General features: G+C 35.2%; 1 protein-coding gene across 4 annotated transcripts in view; it reads left to right on the top strand.

Annotated features, from left to right (window-relative positions):
- LOC145668260 (kelch repeat and BTB domain-containing protein 12-like) overlaps positions 1 to 22350 on the top strand; it is a 134042-nt gene that overhangs the window by 108030 nt on the left and 3662 nt on the right. For all 4 annotated transcript variants that reach the window (XM_081735954.1, XM_081735956.1, XM_081735955.1 and 1 more), the window contains one exon: positions 19120 to 19324. In XM_081735954.1, coding sequence (XP_081592080.1) covers positions 19120 to 19324 — 205 coding nt within the window. The remainder of the gene's footprint in view (positions 1 to 19119; positions 19325 to 22350) is intronic.

Raw genomic sequence — 22350 nt, 5'->3', positions numbered from 1 at the left:
GTGGTAAATAGTTGACAATGTTCCATGAACTGGTTTGTCCGAGAAATCAAAGGCTCCTGCTTAATATATTACACTTAAATCATTGTTCAGTCGGAGTTGATAAAATGATTGACGTAAGACTTTAACAGTGTATCTAATGCCTTTTTGGGGGGTGGGGATTTCCTTTACCCTACAAACTAAGACATTTTGAGAGTCCAAAAGATGTGTGAATTAAAGCATAATCAAAAAAATCTATCATTAATTTCCACATTCACTTGATCTAGTGTTCTAATATAGTTGTTTGTGTTGATCTTCATTATTTCCTTTCCTTGGCCTCGCCTTTTTAATGGCGATTTGCTGTACTGTCCGAAAACCTTGCAGTTTCCGTATCATTCCAAATGGAAGAAAATCTATTATGTTTGTATTAAACTTGAACATCTCTTGTAAACAATATGCTACGTCAAGAGTTATGATTTGACAAATATCCACGCAAACCGCTACAGAACGAGGTTCAATATGTCCCTCGTTCCGAGAGATCACAAAATGGTCTGTCATTACTCGTATAACTTTCCTTTATTCTTCGTTCACGCCCAAGAAACCGATTTCTCTCGAGGCAATTGGCCCTATTTGGCAGGCCATTCGTAAAGTCGAGACGTTCTATTGGTCCCCAACCGGCTTCCTTTGTACTCAAGCAGAAAATTTACCCTAACTGCCTTTATAAATAACACTCCAAAGAAGCCATACACGGTACGTGTTTGGTGTCGAGGTGATACTTTGTTGCCATTGCTAAACGTATATTAACGTTAGATACTTAAGTAATAATAATAATAATAATAATAATAATAATAATAATAATAATAATAATAATAATAATAATAATAATAATAATAATAATAATAATAATAATATCACTAACATTACAATCATTAAAGGAATTTTATATAGTAGTATGGATAGGGTTGGTTCAAAGACGGAATTCTGGGGGTGGCAACGAAAGATTATATTTTTTCTCATCGTGCTTTTGCAGCACTGGTGCCTTACGGGGGGAGGGGACACAGAACTTAACATGTTTGGTTCGTACAAGCGTTATCGTTATGGAAGTTACCATAGCTATCTCTAGGAAGGCCCCGCCATAGAAACTTGGCAACGCAGCGCGAACGTCCTATCGGCTGGAACATTTGCCTTTCAGTAAATGGTGAAAATCTCACGCTGTCAGTAAAAGGCGTTGGTATTTAGATGCTGTAAAATGCCTGGGTATCAACGTAATTACTGTACACTAAAACAATTAAGAAAGAAGAATATGTAAAGAGTTTCAGATTTCCAAAACGTTCCATTCTCAAGCGAATTATTGGATGATTATTACGAATTTGTAAACAGCAAAGATGATATTAATAGTTTGTTTCTTGAGATTCTAAACAAAGACTATTTGAGCAGTGTTACATTAGTTGATTCTGCATTTCTGTACATATGTGGCTGTATATATGTGTTGCACACAAACACACAAGGCTGTATATATGTGTTGCCCAAGACAGCACACAAACTTAACTGTGATGCGTGTAATGATATTTTGATACATAACGAGGAATCAAAAGATGAATATTTCACTAAGATAAATCGAACAAATTGTCGGTACCGTCAGATTTTATTGTAAGAGTATGCAAACATGTATTTGCAATTATGCATGTGTTAATATCTAAAGAATATGAAAACAAGTTAATTTCAAACAATAATCAGAAATTAGTCTTGCATCGCTTAAGTGTATTAGGGATAAGCAGAGACAATAAACTACTTGATTGTATAATAATATTGTAAATCCATGCCACCACGACCGTGAAAAATTGGTACGAAACATTGTTTGTGTAATATTCTTAAAATAACTATTCAAAATTAATGAAGCAATCTGTTGTAAAAGAAAGGAATAGAAGGAAGTTAGACATTTTTTCAGCATGAGAACGGCCTTCAATAGACCTAAAATTCTGGCCATTCTGCCAAATTTGTAAATGTACTGTATATGTATTATCTACAATACTTAAGGAAATGGGCGCCCGAAGAAAATTTTCTAGGGGGACATCTCCCTGAGGTTATATTACGTTTGGTATTTTTTAAATTTATTTTAAGAAAACCTTAAGAAATTTAAAATGAAATCTTTGAGTTTTACGTCCCACGGTAATGCCGGTTAGGCTAAAGGAAACGTTGATGATGAGAAATGAGTGAAATGGTGGAATGAAGAAAATAGGAGGAAACGGGGGAACCCCGAGGAAACCCACGCATAGGGTGTTTGTCCACCACAAAGTTCACTTGGTGCGAGCTGGGATCGAACCTGGGACCCCAAACACCAAATATGAACGCTCTACCACTGAGTCACCACGGCCCCATAAGAAATTTAAGTTGTTGTTATAATACAAACCAGGCACCGTGAATACTTATGTAAATGTATATAAAACTAGAATAGGAATGTATGCATATATCGTCACTCATACGGATAGCCTCAGTGCTGAAAAGGATGCTAAACGGCTATTTAATTGTCAATTTAGTGATATTAAGTTTATCCTACTGTTCGTTTACCCTTTCTTGCTTTGACTTACATCTTACAATATATTTTGTAATCTTATTTTATGAATGGATTTTATTTATTTTAGTCAATTTGATCCTTGTACTTTAAACATATCTTACTAATTATATTTTATTAGTTAATCACTCTTCGATTACTTATTACTAACTTAGGTAGCCTTCGCTGTATTAGTCTCTTGTTATTACATTCAACAAGAATATTCCATTTGTTTATTGGACAAAACAATCACAAAAAGTTGACAAAAGGAAGTGAAAAAAAAAAACTGCAGAAAAAGATTTGTCCCCGTATTGCTCGCGATGGACGTCGAGTGGTGTGGGGAACAGCGTTGCCACATCGAAGGCCGGGGCCTTCCTAAAGACGGTTATGAAGTTACACAATATTAACAATATGCTGTATTTAAGAGTAAAATAAGCGCACATCATAAAACTGATTTTTTTTATTACAACATATCCGAATTGAACTGAAATCAAATGAGATATTTCAGTTTAACGTCCCATAATTATGTTAAGGGAGACTGAAATAGCCCAGTCAATGAAGGTCAAAAAACATCAAAGTTCGGAAAAAATTTGGGTAAAGCTGATTTTCTCTCAAGTGATAGACCACTATGAGAGGAACATTTTCCCAAAAGTCCCCGCCCCTCCCCCTGGAGCTTCTCCCCCCACGCCCCCTCAAAGTTAAAAAATGGGCGTTTTAGTAAAAAAGCCATATCTTCAAAACTAATGGACATATTGACATGCTTCTTTTTTTCTCGTAATCTGTGAAATGTGCTCTACAATTTCGTATTCCTTAAAGTTTTTCATAAACCTAATGGTTTCTTGGCAATGTTAACCTAAAGAGTAAAAAATGAAAAAAATCGCCCGCGCCATTTTGTTTTTCCTCTTATATTTCCTTAGTGAGTTGTGATATGGAAAAATGTTTCAAATAAATCTTAAAGAGCATAAAATTATCTTTCCAACGGTGTATATATTGTGGGGGTTACTCTTAAAATTAGCCATGTAGCGAGGTAAGTTTGAAGATGAGCGGGCTCAAATTTTCGCCTCAAATATCATGGAGGGATAAAATGCATAACACTAAGTAAATGTGTTAAAACAGAAGTGGAGGTGAAGCGAACTCCGTTGGGAACATTTAATCCTGAAACCATTCGTATTCTTTCGTATGCCAAAAAAAGTCACCGTAGTGGGCTCTCCAATATTTTTGTGGAAGATTTTAATGACTTGAAAGTTACCAGAGGAATTGAATGTCGAACGGTACACCCCATATTTCCAATGAATGTTTTGTGGATTGCAGGCGCAGATATGCAGCCTGGGTGGAATAGATTCATGACCTCCGTAATGAGTAGAAGAGAAGATTGTGAGGATACATATATATTAAGAATTCCCTTTATAAACATGGATCCTAGCAATCCATCAACAATTTTCTCTGCTCTCAGTTATGCTGCAGAACAATGTCAGAAGCAACGCCGTGCCTGTATTGTTACGTTCGATCAACCATTGTTTTCAAAGGCGGCTGAAATTGTAGCGTCAGCAAATCCCAACAGTGAAGTGTCAAAAATTATTCTGAGGTTAGGAGGATTCCGTCTATTAATGTCTTTTATGGGTGCTATTGGAAAGATAATGGAGGGGAGTGGTTTGGAAGACCTATGGGCTACAGTTTACGGTAAACTGACTGTGAACCACATTTGAATGGTCACGCGTACGCAAGAGCTGTCCGAGCATATAGCCTTACTGCTTGTGCGATTGTTAAAGTGATGAAGAGCAGTTTTCCTGAAATAAATGGCTCTCTTGCATATTTGGAAAATATTTCTAAAGATCTTCTTGAAAAGAGTTTTAATGAACAAGATGTTCTAGAAGAACCAGCTGTTTAAGAAGGTTTGAGCAAATTTAACGATTTCTTGCAGGAAATTAGAACTTTAAGCAGAACAATTAAGCTGTGGGTTAATCTCCTTACGTGCATTGACCTTATAATGCTGTTTACCTTTGCAGAAAGATCAGGAAACTGGGATTTACATATGAATACAACAATTCAAATGCTCCCATATTTTCATGCTGCCGGACATCTCCCCTATGCTAAATCCGCCCACTTGTATGCACAAGAGATGTGCAAACTTGAATCAAAACTCACAAATCAAGAACTAGTTCTTTTTAAGGAGAAAGGATTCTTCACTATTAGGCGGAAAGGCAAGTACTGGTCAGGAACGTGGTCTGATATGTGCATAGAACAAGATTTGATGCGACCCATGAAATCTGTTGGAGGACTGACACATGGCCGTGGCATTACTGACAATACTCTTTCAAAATGCGTACTTGGAACACCATTCTTTCTCAGAGTTCATGAGGCTGTAGAAGATTTTTTCGGAACAGCAAGGCAGTTTAGCGAACAGCACGTGTAACTACGAGAATCCAGAAAGAAGAAAGTCTTGTCAGACTTACAGAAGTTTACAGCTTGGTTACAAGAACACAATCCTTTTACAAAGTTGTCTGGTGAACTGGTCTCTTTAGCCACTGGGTTTGTTTATGATTATTCAATAAACTGTGATCAAGCATACGATATCGGTTTGTCTACCATGAACAAAATTAAAGGTAAAAATTTCCAAGAACTCAAACTGCACAGAAAAGGTGAAGACACAGGCAGCACAGAAGTCAGCAAGAGTCCAAAGAGGTCAATATCAATTCTCAACAGCTTTTTAATCGGATATTGTGTGCCTGTGATAGCGCCAGCAAATTAAAGACATATTTCGAATATGAATTGGCAGTACGCCCACCAGCTCTGTTTGACGAAGTTTCTCTTCGAAAAGGTACAAAATCATCCTTGATGAAAGTTTTTGAAAGGATGAAAGTTGCATCCTAGATGTAAAGGATGCAACATATATTGTAGACGGAGGGTTTCTTCTTCACCATCTGCCATGGCCAAAAAAGTGTACCTTTGGAGCTGTCTTAGAGAACTATTGTACACATGTTCTTAATAAATATGGTCAAAAATCTATCGTTGTTTTTGATGGTTACCCTAGTGAGCCTACCACGAAAAATGAAGAACAAAACAGGAGAGCGGCGAAAAAATCTTCACAAGACATATTTTTTTGTCAAAACACAGTCTGTGCCACGGGAAAAGACGAGTTCTTAGGTAATAGAAACAATAAGAAGAGATTATCGTTGGCTCTGGGGTCTGAACTCGTGAAACGGGGATTGACTGTAATTACAGCAGAGGAAGACGCAGATGTTGACATTGTAATGAAGGCCATTCAACAGTTGAAAACTGCTTCAAAAGTTATTGTTGTAGGATCTGATACTGACCTGGTAGTCTTACTTACTGCTTTGTCTCCTGAGAAAGAAAGTGCTTCTGTTTACTTCTGTAAAGAGAAAGGTGGTGTGACTCCGAACACACGGTACTTCAGGATTGAAACATTGATTGAAAAGTTTGGAGATTGCCGGCAACTACTTTTGTTCTGTCATGCGTTTACAGGATGTGACACGACATCGTGTTTTTATGGTATGGGCAAATTAAAAGTAATAGATATGCTCAAATCACCGGAATTTCAAAACTGGGCCAGAGTGTTTTTTTTTTTTTTTTTTTTTTAGATATTTCAAAATCTAAAGGAGAAATATTATCTACAGGTGAAAAATTAGTTTTGGCTTTGTATGATTTGGGAAAATACTCAAATTTGAATGAAACCCGATACCACAGATTTTTGTCTTTCACAAAGAAAAGTTCACTAAGATCCAACTTTGACCTGGCCAAAATACCTCCAACTTCTGAAGCGTGTAATGAACATTCGCTCAGAGTATTTTTGCAAGTACAGAAAAGGTTAGGAAATAAACTTCCTGACACAGAATGGGGTTGGAGGATAGAATTAATTAAAGAAAACGGACGCTCCAAAAAGACATTGAAACCTATTCCCACATCCAAGCCATTTGCACCAGACGAGCTTCTGTACATAATATCATGTTCGTGTAAGCAAGGATGTAGGCAATACTGTAAATGCAAAATAACTAAAATAAATTGCTCTGCAATGTGTGAGCACTGTATGGGCTGTCTTGCCTAAATTCACATTTCTATTCCGAGGAAGAACTTGTAGAATCATCATCCGAAAATTAAATAGTATACTGTATAGCTACGGAATATTAAGTTGAAAATACTGCAGTAAGCATAGCGGACATGTTCAAAATTAAGTTGTAAACATAATAAAAAATGTTATAGATATATTTTCATACGCTAATTGACTGAGGAGATCCAAGGCAAAAAATAGGGAAAGGAAGAGCAAACAAAATATTTCAAATTTTTATAGTTTATTTGTTTATCTGGAAATTATTAGATTTATAAAAAAAATAGAAAATAAAATAAAATAATTTTATCACTTTTTAAGAATAAAACAGAATGTGAAAATTATCAGTGTGTTGAATAGTTTTGGAGATAATAGCTTTTGTCAGAAACGCTTATTTTTAAATTTGAAATGGTAATGGGGATTGAGTAAGGGTTAAAGCTTCACAGGGGAGGCAGGACTAAACAAAAATGCTTTTCTAACAATGCAGTGGTTTATTATTTGAAAAACAAAAAGCTTTGTCTTTTTTTTTCCGAAATGAAACATAGTGACTGATATTTGAGGCAAAAAATTGAGCCCGCTCGTCTTCAAACTTACCTCGCTACATGGCTAATTTTAAGAGTAACCCCCACAATATATACACCGTTGGAAAGATAATTTTATGCTCTTTAAGATTTATTTGAAACATTTTTCCATATCACAACTCACTAAGGAAATATAAGAGGAAAAACAAAATGGCGCGGGCGATTTTTTTCATTTTTTACTCTTTAGGTTAACATTGCCAAGAAACCATTAGGTTTATGAAAAACTTTAAGGAATACGAAATTGTAGAGCACATTTCACAGATTACGAGAAAAAAAGAAGCATGTCAATATGTCCATTAGTTTTGAAGATATGGCCTTTTTTCTAAAACGCCCATTTTTTAACTTTGAAGGGGCGTGGGGGGAGAAGCTCCAGGGGGAGGGGCGGGGACTTTTGGGAAAATGTTCCTCTCATAGTGGTCTATCACTTGGGAGAAAATCAGCTTTACCCAAATTTTTTCCATGCAAAAACCTTTATTGACTGGGCTAAAAGGGGAGGATGCAACGAATAGAAAAGTAACGAAAAAATTAGATATAATAGAACTGAAAAGCAAAACGCACACACGCACTGTCTTTCTTGCGGAGACTACTGAAGGATCAGCAGAGGGTGAAAATTGCAACATCGCTTTCTTTTTATAAAGGCCACCCTCAACTGGAAGACTTGTTGAAATGTCCTTTTCATGTAACAAAGAAACATGTGGTTTTCTTCAATGGTGTTCCGCTTCCTTTTAAGCCGCCTGAGGACGGTTTGGGTGATTTTGCTATACTCTGCGGGTGTAGGTAGAGCGAAGGGGAATGCACTCGTAGCTATACGATTCTTGTCGAAGCATTAACGAGTAGAGATTTCTGCTGTGTTGCGATGTCGAAGATCTTAAGGCTGTTGCTACCTCTTCGCTGAGTCGAGTTTTCCCCTATCTAATAACATTGGAACTTTTTTCGTGTTTTTCTCAGCAAGCAATGAACAAATCTTTATAAAAATTTGCATGGAGTCAGGTCGATAATAAAGGATTTGTTATATGAGCTTATAATTTTGCTAAAAGCCTCCAATTAAGTTATTCATTCCCCACTGTTTTTCATGTGAAGATTTGCAAGAGTGCGATCTCTGCTTCTCCCTGTTTGTGTTAGCAGCGTGAGGGAAATTCGGGCTAGCCATTTAAAACAGGTTTTCAAACTCTGTCCATATCACATCTGTGGAATGAAATTTTCTAGCCCTCTCGTCTTTTTCGAGGACAGATTTATGGCACTGAGAAGGAGGGGGCGCTCTTTATTTTCTTTGCTAAACCTATTGCTTTTAGTATATTCGTCCAGTCTCATTCGGAGTATTTATGGTTACTTTCAAACGTAGCAAGGTGCCTCTATTTCAGTCTTACACCTGGTGATTGGTTATACAAATATAAACTAGCAGACGATTGTGATGGCAGATAAATTTCCTGTGTAGGGGCCGCGGTGGCTCAGTGGTAGAGCGTTCATCTCAGGTGCATGGGGTCCTTCGTTTGATCCCAGCTCGCGCTAAGTGAACTTTGTGGTGGACAAACACCGTGTGCATGGGTTTTCTCGGGGTTCTCCTGTTTTCTCCCACTTTCTTCATTCCACCATTTCATTCATTACTTATCACCACCGTCTCCTTTAGCCTAACCGGCATAACTGTGGGACGTAAAACATACAGATTTCATTTCATTTTCAAATTTCCTGTGTGAAATAATAATAATAATAATAATAATAATAATAATAATAATAATAATAATAATAATAATAGGTCTAATAATAATAGGAAATTCTTGGCACAAGAGATTGTAACGAGCAAGAAATATCAGTACGGCTTGGCACTGGTAATTTAGTTAAAATTTGTGGTCACCACATCGGTTCCTCCTTGCCGGTGTTTCCCTGACCAGAGACTGGCCGCGCTACCGACACCAGTGGGGTTTTCACATTGAAAACACCAGCGCTCTTTGACTTTTATAACCTCACGGAAACAGGTAAACCAGTGGAGATAGCATTTTGGAATAATTATATATATGTATATGCAGACCCGTATCCAGGAGGGTCTAGGGGTTTGCCCCCCTAAACTTTTGACGGTAGGCTTCTGTGAATAGTAGTATAGAATGTTTATGCTAAATAATAATAATTTCATTTTTACCACATACGAAGGAAATTTAGAAATAAACTTTTTTTGTTACACAAATGTGTTCTTAGCGTGAATGCTGTCGAATTCTATACCTAATGATGACAGATTTTTTGGTGTTGTTTCAGTATCGTGAGGCAACTGGGAAACTGAAGAACTGACCACACATTACCCTTCTAACAGAGCACATTTGTAGGAGAAAGTGAAGTGTAATATCAGTGATTCTTTTACTACATAAGAAAACATCTATACATAATGAAATATGTAGTGTTAATGTAGATCCAAACGTCATTTTCTTGGTAACGTCTTTTCTTGGTTATTAGTTTTCGAAATATGAATAGGGACTTATTTCTTGGTAACAGGAAATAGGGACTTATTAGTGTTACCTGGGAATAATAACCTTGTAACTTACGCATTCTAAATAAGAAATATTTATTTTCCAGATGGTGAACGCGAAATTTCATCTATAGCTACAACATATATATAAATAGTACAACACATAAGCTTATTAACAGAATAATTTTAATTTTGTGCATTATTTTTTCATGCTTCATTTTAAAATATAGGTCTTTTTTGTTGAAGTACACCAATTTGTCAATGTCATACATATTAAACTAAAGCATTACCGTATGAGTATAAAAGTATGTAATGGAAAGTACGTATGATGTACTTTGTTACATCAAGCCACAACATTATGTAAATGAAGTTATTAGAAAAATAATAAACAAGCAGTATAATCAAAATGCTAAATATCACCGAAGCACTATTCACAATTTAGATATCTATGAGCATACTCCAAAATCCCTAGATAAGTTTCTACATTGGAAAAAAAGTAAACAAAATTCACAAGGCCACGCTAAACATAAACACAGGAAAAGTTAAATAAAAAAAAAGTTATTAGTAAAATTTCTACTCTTCCCCTCCAAAATTATGTCTCAAATCAAGTAAGTAACTTGCTTAAATTATACTGGTCTACGACTTTTTAATTTTGTTGATAAGTGGCCAAAGTTACATTCGAAGTATTCACTTCAATCAATACAAATAAATCAAACAAAACATTAACATTTCACATTTATTTATACAATGAGTATGTCATAGTTTTTTTTTTAAAAAAAACAATTTTCATTTCATGTATAAATTTTAAAAGAAATAATTCGGTTTCAAATGTTACTTTCACGCAAAAAAAGAAAGAAAAATATACTATGGTAAATTAAAGTGAGATTACAGCGTTACAGTACATAAAAACTATTTTTTGTTATATTATACTATGTACATTGTAAGATCAAACCACAAGTTCTCTAAATGTACACATTCCATTTTAAAGAGTAGTTCAAATAAGATGCTAACGAAATTTTGAGGACAACTCTCGAAACTTATCTAAGAAGCAACTTTAAAAAATTGACAAAAGTTATAGATATACTTCATGAGTGAGTAAAGAAAGAATACAAATGTAGATTCAAAAGAGATATTTTTAAAAAAATCTGCAGTTAACAGGAACAGTGTTTCTTTCAGACATATTTTTAGGGGGGCACTGCCTCCCCGGGGCTCTGAGAGTGCCCCCCGGAGGAGACGAAAATAATACGTCTATAATATAATAATAAATAGAATAGTATCAACAGTGCCCCCCGGAATACGAAGTGTGCCCTCCCGGAACATAGTTTCTGAAAGAAACACTGAACAGGAATATAGTTAAACAAATCTAAAAGATTCTATAAAATAGATTTAAACAAATCTTCAATCAGATCAATTGATTTCCTAAATTTTCTTTGTATCGCCTTATATATAAATATTAAAAATATATAAAAACAAGAATTTTAGGAATAATCCAAAAAATGGATCAAAAGATAGCGATCTTGGCTAAGAATTTTAAAAATGATCCAAAATGTGCATAAAAAGATTGCGATCTTGCCAAATAATTAGTTTTTGAATCAGGGGCCACAAAAGTTAGCAACGGCTTCTAAATCGAGTTTTCGTATTTTTTACGGAATAAACACATCATACTGAGTAAATTGTTAGTTTGGGTTTGGCTACACTACCTGTATATATAAGGCATACAAGAAAATGTTTGATTGTATGAAATATATTGAATTTTTTGGATCAGGGCCCACAAATTTTTTGAATGGCAGCTAAATCTTTTTTTTAACGGAATAAGCACATCATACGGAGTAAATTGTTAGTTTGGGTTTGGCCACACACAGAGCCGTAGCTAAGGGGGAGGCCAGCGGGGCGTCCGCCCCGGGCGCTGATAGCAAGGGGGCGCCGAACGAGCAAAGAGAAAGAAAAAGTGATGTTGGACATGAGTAAAAGACGAGTCGCCCCCAGAAAGTATTGGCGCCCTATTAGATCAATATTGCTGTCGGTTATCAATGAAATACGTAGATTTCTTTAAAAATTTTTTGCTCGCTTCGCTCGCAATCCTAGAGTTTAAGTAAGTCATAACAAGTTTTTACTTATTACTTGAAGAGTTATAGATGATTTCTTAATGACATGTGGTATACAAGGTGCCGAGTAATGACTTATAATGTACGCAGGAGCATTTTCAAAATCAGAAACGACCAAAGTCGTGTTCGGCATTTTGACAGTGATAAGTTTGCTTAGTTCAAAATGTTTTTCTACACAATCCGATTAATCACGACGCACAGTGGAGCCAAAGCACTAAATTCTTGGCAAAAATAAGAATTCGCAATATGAAGCAGAAAATTGAAAGAAAACCAATTAGTTCGGTGTGTGCAGTGGTTACAATAATATTATTTCGACATTATTTTTATCAAAAACATAGAGTTTTACATCAGAAAAGGAAATGTTCCTTATATTCGCGCCTAAATTATATAACAGATTATATGATTGGGATAAACAAACGCGTGGGCAATATGCTTTGATTTGGCAATTTACAATTGACTTACATTCTTACGCATGAAAGGAAAAAGTGTACTTATTCATTTTACAACTGAATAGTAACAAAACTGAAGAAAAGTTCTTGCTTCTCAAAATTATTTCAAAGTTGTGGAGAGTTCATTGTGACAATGAAGCCCCCAAAGAGATCTGGCGGCAAAATTTCCAGAATCGATCTATATTCAACTTTGTCACTGCGTGCATGGGGATCACACGTCTAATAACCTAACACTTGCTCTCACATTCATCCCAGCTCAATTCAAAAGCAGCATTGCATCCAGAATGCGGTTTTCCTCAAACATTTTCATGCGCTATATTTCCCAAAAGTGCAAATATGTGCAGGTTTTCTCTTTGCATGCAGTAAGAACAATGTTTCCGCTACGACATATTAAAAATCACAAACATATTATGCCATATTTTTTAGTAAAATGCCATTCTATCGTTTGACTATAGTTTATATGCTTTCAGTACCACATATTTTCCAAATATGATAGGTAGGGGATTACCATAGGGATATGATAATGATATTAACATCATTCCAAATATGATTATTGACTACGCATCACATCAACATTCTAAATATACAAAACGACACATACATGTGGGTCGTGTCACCATGTATTCCAGCCACTAATTATCTACACGCAATATAGGAATAGTTGCATTCAAAGTCAATTTCCTATCTTCTGTCACTAAGCAGCGTCTCTCCGGCTTTGGTGGATAACCAAATTTACACGTCCCATGAGTTCATTGCAAACTGCTATCACTTCTTTTCCTGCACACTATTCAATGTGTACACTATTAAGGTTTCATTATAACAAATTATATCCAGTCAATCTTTTATTTCATTTTTCGAGTTTTTGCTAAGAATTGCCTGGTTTGGACCCACTGTGCGACGGTGAGAATGAAGATATGAAAGTGAGAAGAATGAAGAGACATTCAAGCTGCTGTTTGCGTGGGAATATTAAAAATAAAGGTAAACGAGGGGAACAATAACATTTTCGAACTTCAAGCAGTTGTAGAATAGGGGCTTAAGGGATCATAAATTAGCCTAACGAAGTTCGACTTTTTCAGACACTTATCACTACCAATGATTTATTTTTAAATTCCATTGACATATCAAATGCTTTCAGTTCGGAGGAATTTATTGGGGTCATTTTTTCAACAACTTTTTGTATCGCCAGCATATTATTTTGTGCATGCGTGTCTAGTTGTGTAATGTTTTTTTTTATCTATTTACATACATACAAAAAAATACACACATCCTTCATATATGTACAAGTTAGTGTATTTTAATATGTTAATCAATAATAAGTACCTTAAATTCGGAACTTTCATTCATTAAGAAATTACGTAATTACTATAATTTCAGACATATGTAGTAGCCAAAGTATATTTAGGATTTTAAGTACAAACATTGAAAACATATTTTTCACCTCCATCGATCAATATTTAGAAATTCATAAAGAAGGCTCTTTTTGAATTTCCATTACATTTCACAAAATATTTTTTACCGTTAAAAGATCCAAATCAAAATACTATTGATGTGGTCACATACAAAATAAAATTAAAAAGTTTACAATTATTACTGGAAATTAATACTGTCACTCATTTCGAACAATTTAAAAGCACATAGTTTTTAATGCATTGAAATTCATTTTTTATCGATAGTATGAAACGTTGTAAAGAGTAGTAACTTTCCATAACTATTCTACTAGTGAATTTGTATACAACAAGGATAGTTTTGTCATGTTTAACAAAAAGTCCAAAATAAGGCTCTTGAAAACAGCTATTTGAAAAAGGGTACATAATGATCGTTTTTGGTTGTTGCAATGGTTTGGTCTTTCCAAGAAGATGAATAAAAATTCAGCGTAGCATAACAACTGGTAAGGTGAGTGTAGGGGGCGCTGAATTCTACTTCGCCCCGGGCGCCGAAATCTCTAGCTGCGGCTCTGGCCACACACTTTGTAATTGTCAAAATATGGGCGTACAAGAAAATTTTTGATTGAATGTAATATTTTGAATTTTGTGAATCAGGGCCCACAAAATTTTTGAACGGTCCTTAAATCGAGTTTTTGTATTTTTTACGCAATAAGCACATCATACTAAGTTAAGTCATAGTTTGGGTATGCTATATGTAGTTCTCGAGATATAAGGCCTACAAGAAAAATATATTTTTGTCTGAAATATATTGGATCTTTTGATCCAATAGGGTCTAAATGTATCCAATATATATTGGTGTTGTTGTCCATTATTATGTTTGATCTAAATCTATAGTTGACTGGTAATAGGTACTATTTTGAGCACTATTCGTTGTTACAACCGATACACTTTATTTTAAATTGAAATATAATAAATAAAATACAAATAATTATCTTAGCAAGATACGTCACTGTAAAAATAGTTTTTCTTTTACCAGTATAGAAGTTTATTATAAATACCTCATATATAGATAAAATGAGCACTGGAGTCAAGAAAGGTATGTCTCTTCATGTTTTGAGAAATGTAATAATAATAATAATAATAATAATAATAATAATAATAATAATAATAATAATAATAATAATAATAATAATAAAGTGACATTCGCTTTCGTATACATTAAAAGTATCTTTATTCAATAGAGACAGTTCGCTTCTAATTGCTTATAACTGTCTATACTTGACGGGGCGAAAAGCTAATGTAAAGAAGAATGGATCTGTTCTCGCTGTGTTTATTTTTTTCTGCTTTCAGCAAAGAAAACGTACTCCAACGCCTCCTCATTGAAATGCCATAAATATGTCATTGTTGAAAAGGGTCCCCTCACAGCTGTGGACAATGTTGAAACTTCAAAGTAACCCTCAGTTACTCGCCGCAACCTGCTAGAAGAGAGAATGCAGTGTCGTCAATGCGTTGTTGCAAATCTTCACATGAAAAAGGGGGGGGGGGGATGAATAACTTAATTGGAGGCTTTTAGTAAAATTATACGCTCATATAACAAATCCTTTATTATCGACCTGACTCCATGCAAATTTTTATAAGGATTTGTTCATTGCTTGCTGAGAAAAACACGAAAAAAGTTCCAATGTTATTAGATAGGGGAAAACTCGACTCAGCGAAGAGGTAGCAACAGCCTTAAGAATGCAAAACAGGCTGCGTGCAAAGAAACATGTACTAAATGTTTCTAAGTTTATAAAGTTCTCAGAAAATTGTATCTCTGAAAGAAGATACTCAAGTATAAAATTACTAATATACTAAGTAAATTAGTCTATATTATAATAACTTCATTTTGTAATATTTTAGGGCTACCGCCGGTAGGTCCGGTAGCCCACAAAATACGCCACTACCTTTCACCAAATGACTATATATATATCAATCATCACTCCTCATACTGAACATGCTCTCATTTCAGAAGACGCGACTTCACCCCTAGCGTTCTTTGTACCACCGCAAACGGTGACACTGATTTGCTTGTGTTGATTGTGCACAATATACTACCTGTAAGGCAAATAGACCATCCCTCATGTAGTCTACATGTCACTGTGGAGCTTGAGATTGGGCAACTTCCAGTCCTCTTACTATTAGATATGTTTGTAATTTTACCTATTGTTTGACATTAGACCTTTCTTGCCTGTTTCATAGTCTAGCGATAGTCTCCTGCTATTGTTGACCGTGGCCGACTACAAACTCTCCTTCGCAAGGGATTATTGTGAGCAAACCACCATGCTGCTTCCTAACAGCTTTCTGACTGGCACACACACTGCATCGTCTCTTTCATTCAACTGTTTATTTCGTGTTGGGGAAAATAGACCCACTCAGCGCTAAAGTGCTGACTTTACACTCTACAGTTTCTTGGTTTCTGTGTATCTTCGGCAATGTGCAGTCAGGCTTCCTTTCATTTCTATCGACTATGCGATGTTTTACGTTACTTCATCTATCTCCTTAAGTTTTGCAAACGAGTGTATATTATTATTATTATTATTATTATTATTATTATTATTATTATTATTATTATTATTATTATTATTATTATTATTAAAGAAAATGCCACATCTTATCGAATCTTATCCATAACAATTATTTTTTTTAAAGAAAAGGTAGTTTTGTCACTCTAGGAAAACGTTATTGGAGAACAGTATAAAAGGACATACGAATGCAAGATATCGTCGAATGCTAACATCAAAGAAAGTTCAGTGCGCAACCCACACAAAGTAATAAAGATAGAAGATTGAAAAAAATATATATCATTCACTTCGCCCTTGTAATTTATGTTTACCTTAATCTTACTTTAAAACCTCATGAATGGAGTAAAATACTCATTATATAATCCTGTTCTCGTAGATATGAGTTATCAGTATTCCAAGAAAGCAAGGTAATCGACGTTGCATCTTATCTTTAAACACACTAATATGAATATTCATTGTCCTGAAATGAATCAAGAATAGTGAAAAAAAAAAAAACCAGAAACAATAATTATAACAATTTCTTTAAAAAATGGGAGATAATTCTTTATTTCTAGCAGGTTGGAAAATGATGATATTAATAATAAATAAACTCAATATTTTTGTTGCTGATCTCACTGTTGCTAAGCATAATAGCAAGTATTACTATTCGTATTTGTGGCTAACCTCGTAACAGTATTCTTAGTTCTTGAAAACAGCTTTAATTAATAACGCACTTCCTTATATTTTTTAATATTGCAACTCTTAAATACAATTTCTTAAAAGATTCTTCATATCTTTTTGAACATAAGTCATAATAGGGACAACGCGCTTAAATTAAGACACTATATAGCGTTTCTCTAAAAGTAATCTTTATAACTTCAATGTGATCATTTCTAATTAAATGTAACTTTCATATTACTAATTATCAGAAATAGAAGTTGTTGAAGTTCTTAATTAATAAAATAGTTAGATAATTACATTATTAGAAGACTGGATGATGCAGAGATGGATATTTACTACACTCGTGTCCAAAAGTTAACGGACACAATGGGAAAGTGACACGAATGAACATAGGGGACCGATGCCGAACTGTGAAATTGAACGTGTGGGAGAGATACCCAGAGACTACTCTAAAGGTCATGTGGCAAAGAAACAGAACATATGATGACTGTAAAGCGCCTACGTAGTGTGGTTTCATCTGTCAATTTCACATCGGTTCTATTTGACCGTATGAAACCGGATACTATCATGTTTCATCAGGAAATGGAGGACTCGACTGGCGGGTTCAAAGCTTCCACCTCAATCCTATTGAACAGCTGTCGGTTGAAGACCCAACCACAATGCCCAACAATTACCACCACATTATTCACCATGTTGCAGGAAGAATGGAGGACAATACCTGATGGGAAGTCAAAACCTGGAGGTTCTCATCAAGTAAATCTCATCTGGTATAAGCCAGGCCTAAATACATTCATCGGATTGACACAATATCCTGTGTGATTCTTCACCCCAAATGATGCTCTTCCATTGTTTCACTGTTCATTCGCGTCGTGGTTTGCAATACTGTAATAGGCGGCCTGCGTTCACTTTTAAGTGATTTTTGGCTCATGGGGTCCAGCTCGCTCATGGAACCTTCTTGCAAACATTTCCGATGAACTACGAGTACTGACACCAATTCTTGATGCCAAACGGAACTCTGTTGCTATGGTTTCCGACCAGACTTCTGCCGGTGTGCTTTCACTGCGCGTTTAAGATATCGCGTACGCCTATTAGACAATGTTCGTAACTTTACAGGTCGAGATTGTGGTTTTATCACTTCTGCTTGTTTACATTTCATGACTATTTCACACGTTGTAGCAGGTAGAACCTAAAACTAGTCGAAAATTTCACATATTAAAAGGACCGAACCGTTGGGCTCCAATGATCATAACTCTCGCCGTCCTATTATTTCGATTGTAGCACTAGTATGACGATATTATAGCATTGAAGCGAAACTCACGTTGTAAAATTATATAAGTTTGTGAAGTAGAATTTTACAGAATATCTGGATACGTTTTGAAGCGTCCTTCGGTTGTGGAGGAGTGTTTCCTTCAAAACCTTCTTTCCAGAGATAAAAACTCCAGAAGTCCATTTCCGAGCCATCAAAAGATAAGACATAGATGGATGAAAAAAAGAATATCAGACAAAGTAGTCTCAATCACTCTGAGTCGATAGTATGCCATAGAAGTTGGAGCAAAATAATTTGTTTCTCTTGCTCATGTTATCTAATCTTGCAGTATCACTGACATAAAGATTTAATATATGGAAAATATGCAAAGGGCATTTCTATCTTCTGGAAGTATACTGCATTTATTTTTGTATATGAATAGACTTGACAGATGGGCAATTGAGCACGGATACACGGTAGAAAGAACTACATCATTAAATTCGGAAAAATTTTCTTTGCATTTCGAAACGAAGTTTGAATAGTCTTTCTTCTTATGTATAGTATATGGCTCTGTGACCACTGGAGTCGTCGACCAAATGACATCCCTATCATTTATTTTTGTCTACCTACAGTGCGTTGAGTGCACAAGAAAATCAAGTTCATTTTTGAACAGTTTGGACATATTTCATCTTTAAAATATCTATGTGAAGCTTCTTTCAGATATTGTAAATACCTTATAATGTAAAAAAGCAGCTTTAGTGTACTTTAGCGTACCATACAAACTTATGTCTCTTTTCCCCACAACTTTGGTACCGTAATTTTACTTAATTCCCATACTTCCTACAGTACGCACTTGATTTTGGTAATTTTACTTGATTCCCGCACTTGTATTCTTTACTTGACGCTTGAATGCCCCTTATACGATTTCCATATTTCCCTACGAGAGGTCCGAAAAATTCTAATACTTATTCGACACCCGCTCCACTTCACTTGATCAATTAAGGAATAAGTAAGCTTCTGTAGCAATAATTGTATTGTTTCAGTTCTATGGAGTGTTGTTACATATAGTATATTCATGTCATTACAGAATTATGTATGGAGGAAGATGCGAGCTGCAAACCTGGACGCAGGCATTAGAAGCTCTTCGATTTGCGGAGAATTACGACTTGCTTTTCATCAGGGACTGTGCAGCAAATTACTTAATATCCCATTTAACTTGTGATAACATATGGACAATTTTAGATTCAAAAGTGGCAGACAAATTCCCTACGTTTCAACAACAATTAATTACAGTAAGGAAGGATTTTTCTGTTTGTTTTAGTTTCAAATACAGTATTGGGCTGAATATAATATGACCTCAAATACATGAGGCATGATTGAAAAGTAATGCCTCCATGGCTGTAACTTTCTTTACTTGTTCCTCGATTTTTAAAATTTTCTTTTTGTACTGATAGCTACATTTATCCTCTGTATAATCCACTTGTGTCTTTTGTTCCCAGGTGTCCTAATAACGAAGATGGCGACCAACATGAAGATGAGATTGAAGTTGCGGGGGTGAATGTGAGAGAGTTTTTATTTTTTCAGCGCATTCGCACGGAAATGTATCATGGACACGTCATCTTGATCTCGGAACAAATGACAATCATTGGAATACTATGAGAATGCGCCTGTGATTCAATCCTGGTGTCGAGAATGGGTTAGTCCGCCATAGCACACACCCACGCCTCAAGCTGCTATTCCATCCTGGTGTCGACGACGAGTTTGCCCGACTAGTCATGCATTCGCGTAAGTGCGTGGAAAGAGATGGGGGCTATGTCAAAAAGTTAGCAGTGCATTACATAAAAGACAAATGCATTATACTTATCATGCATAGAAATAATTTTGAAAGTCAGTTAATAATAAAAAGTTACATCCATGAACGCATTACTTTTCAATCAATTCTACTTATATTTTCCCAAGTTTTTGAATTGGTTTTAATTTTAAAAATATCCAGCGTAAAACATTACACACACTTTGAAAGTATTATATAATTGATTTTTTTTTTTTTTTCATTTTGAAACATTTTTAACATTTAAATTCAAGTTTTCATTTATCTTTTGGTGTCTCGACAATTGCGATTAACAATGAAGTAGTCTATCTTATTCTGAAGACTCCAGCGACAACTGTGATTAGCTTAAAGTGTTAAAATATCATTGAGATTCTATACTTCAAAATTATTGTTATCTATAATATTATTCTATTTAGGATCAACATTAACAGACTGAAACTATATCCACAAAGAAATGAAATGACTGAAAACATAGGATTCGTGTCATGGGCGGCGATTAGGTGGGGCAGGAGGGGGAAGTTGCACCCCCCCATTTTTTTGAAGTGGAGACCTAATTTATATAGTTTCATTTGGAAATGTAAAAGGGTGTCCACACAATTTGGAGAAAAGATCTCTGACTTTTCCCTAACTTTCCATGACGAAAGTTCCAGATTTCCCTCACCCCTGAATAACTTAAAAATATAGAAAAAAAAAAAAAAAAAAGAAACCGCCGCTTATATCCAAGATGAATTTTCGGTTTTGTAAGAAAAACATGTGAGTACAAGTGAGTACAGGTACCTGCATTTTGTGATTAAAATTATGCAAATGAGCTTTGTATGGAGTTTATAAGGATTTGATGTTGTTATCGAGATTTCAGTATTCATTAAAACTGGAATAATTTTTATAGGTAGTAGTTAAAATTAGTCCATTTATTATTAACATTACATGGAACTAGATCAAATCTTATTAGAATTACACAAAACTAGATCAATTTTGTTATTTATTATATAAACTGGAGTAGTTTAGTTTACTGTTACGGAAAAAGCAGGCCAGTCAGTTATTACTGCAAGTGGCATAATCTTTTTTACACCACTTTTCGTAAATCTCTTATGAATATTAATTGAGTATTTAAATAAACTATTACGAAGAATACAGGAGGATACTACATATTTATTTGCGAGATTATTTGAATATTAATTAATCATATAAATGAGAGCATTTGCATACTAACCGGAAAAAAAATCCTACAGAATCGCGTCGTATTATTAGAGACCTACCTGTAGGTACCGTAGACCGTGGTTACATCATCATCAGTCGCCCAAAGTCCTTTGCGGTTGCATGAATTTTATTCGCATAATATGCAGAACATTACATAAAGCATTATTGATACACGTAATAAAGGAAAGAAAGCTACCGTACTGTCATCCGGTGATAGTTCTGAGAAGCAGCATGTCTTCCGTCAAAATTTAGGTTGCAATCATCTATACCCGACGATTTAAGGTTGATAAATATTTTGTATTTACATTATCGCGACAGCTCTTAGCAACGGTTTGTTTATAGCGATAATTGATTTTAATTACGGTTACCTAATAATTTGGTAGGACGTTATCATTAAATAAAATCATGTATCGTATCGCACGTTCGAGACGTGAAATCTTTGTCTCGTCTTGTGGACATCAATATATGTTAGAGATAAATACTTTTCCACTATACGATTATGTTTATACAGTGTGTTTCAAAACAACACCGACAACGCTTGGGAGGAGATTCCTGACACCAAGATAAGACAAAAAAGTATAGACCAACCTGGGTGCACAAATGCTTCCTTTCGGAGTTATAGGCTGCCGAAAACGTGAAAAAATGAACGTTAAAGGTTCGTAGCTTCAAAACTATGGGGTCTACCGCAGTCGGATCGAGACTTTACTAAGGAACTAATATGTGCTTTATCCAAAAATGCATGCTTCAGAATCCTACAGTACTTCCGCAACAATTTTTATAGAGGTAGTTAGTGAGTACTTCAGATTATATGCCCGTAACCAAACTGCCCGTACAAAAATTGTTGCGTGAGTACCTTAGGATTCTGAAACATGTATTTTGGATAGAGCACATATTAGTTCCTAAGTAAAGTCATGACCCGACTATGGTAGGTCCCATAGTTTTGGAGCTATGGACCTTTAAAGTTCACTTTTTCATGTTTACGGCAGCCTATAACTCCGAAAGGAAGCATCTGCGCACCCAGGTTGGTCTATACTTTTCGTCTTATTTTGGTGTCAGGAATCATCTCCCAAACGTTGTCGGCGTTGTTTTGAAACACCCTGTATATTATATATATTATATATGAGGATCTAATATTATCAAATCATATTAAGACTCACTGAACAGAGAAGGCTAATGCATTTCTATTTCTGGGGAGGAGGAAAGCATAGACTTTATGAGCCATTGCTAAGAAACACTCCTTATAGAAAAATATCAGAAAGTGAGTTCTCTTCATTACTTTCATGACACTTTCTG

This window comes from Thermobia domestica, chromosome 13 (assembly GCF_964235325.1).
Source record: "Thermobia domestica chromosome 13, izTheDome1.hap1.1, whole genome shotgun sequence".
Lineage (NCBI taxonomy): Eukaryota > Metazoa > Arthropoda > Insecta > Zygentoma > Lepismatidae > Thermobia > Thermobia domestica.
This window is presented reverse-complemented; position numbering and strand designations above follow the sequence as displayed.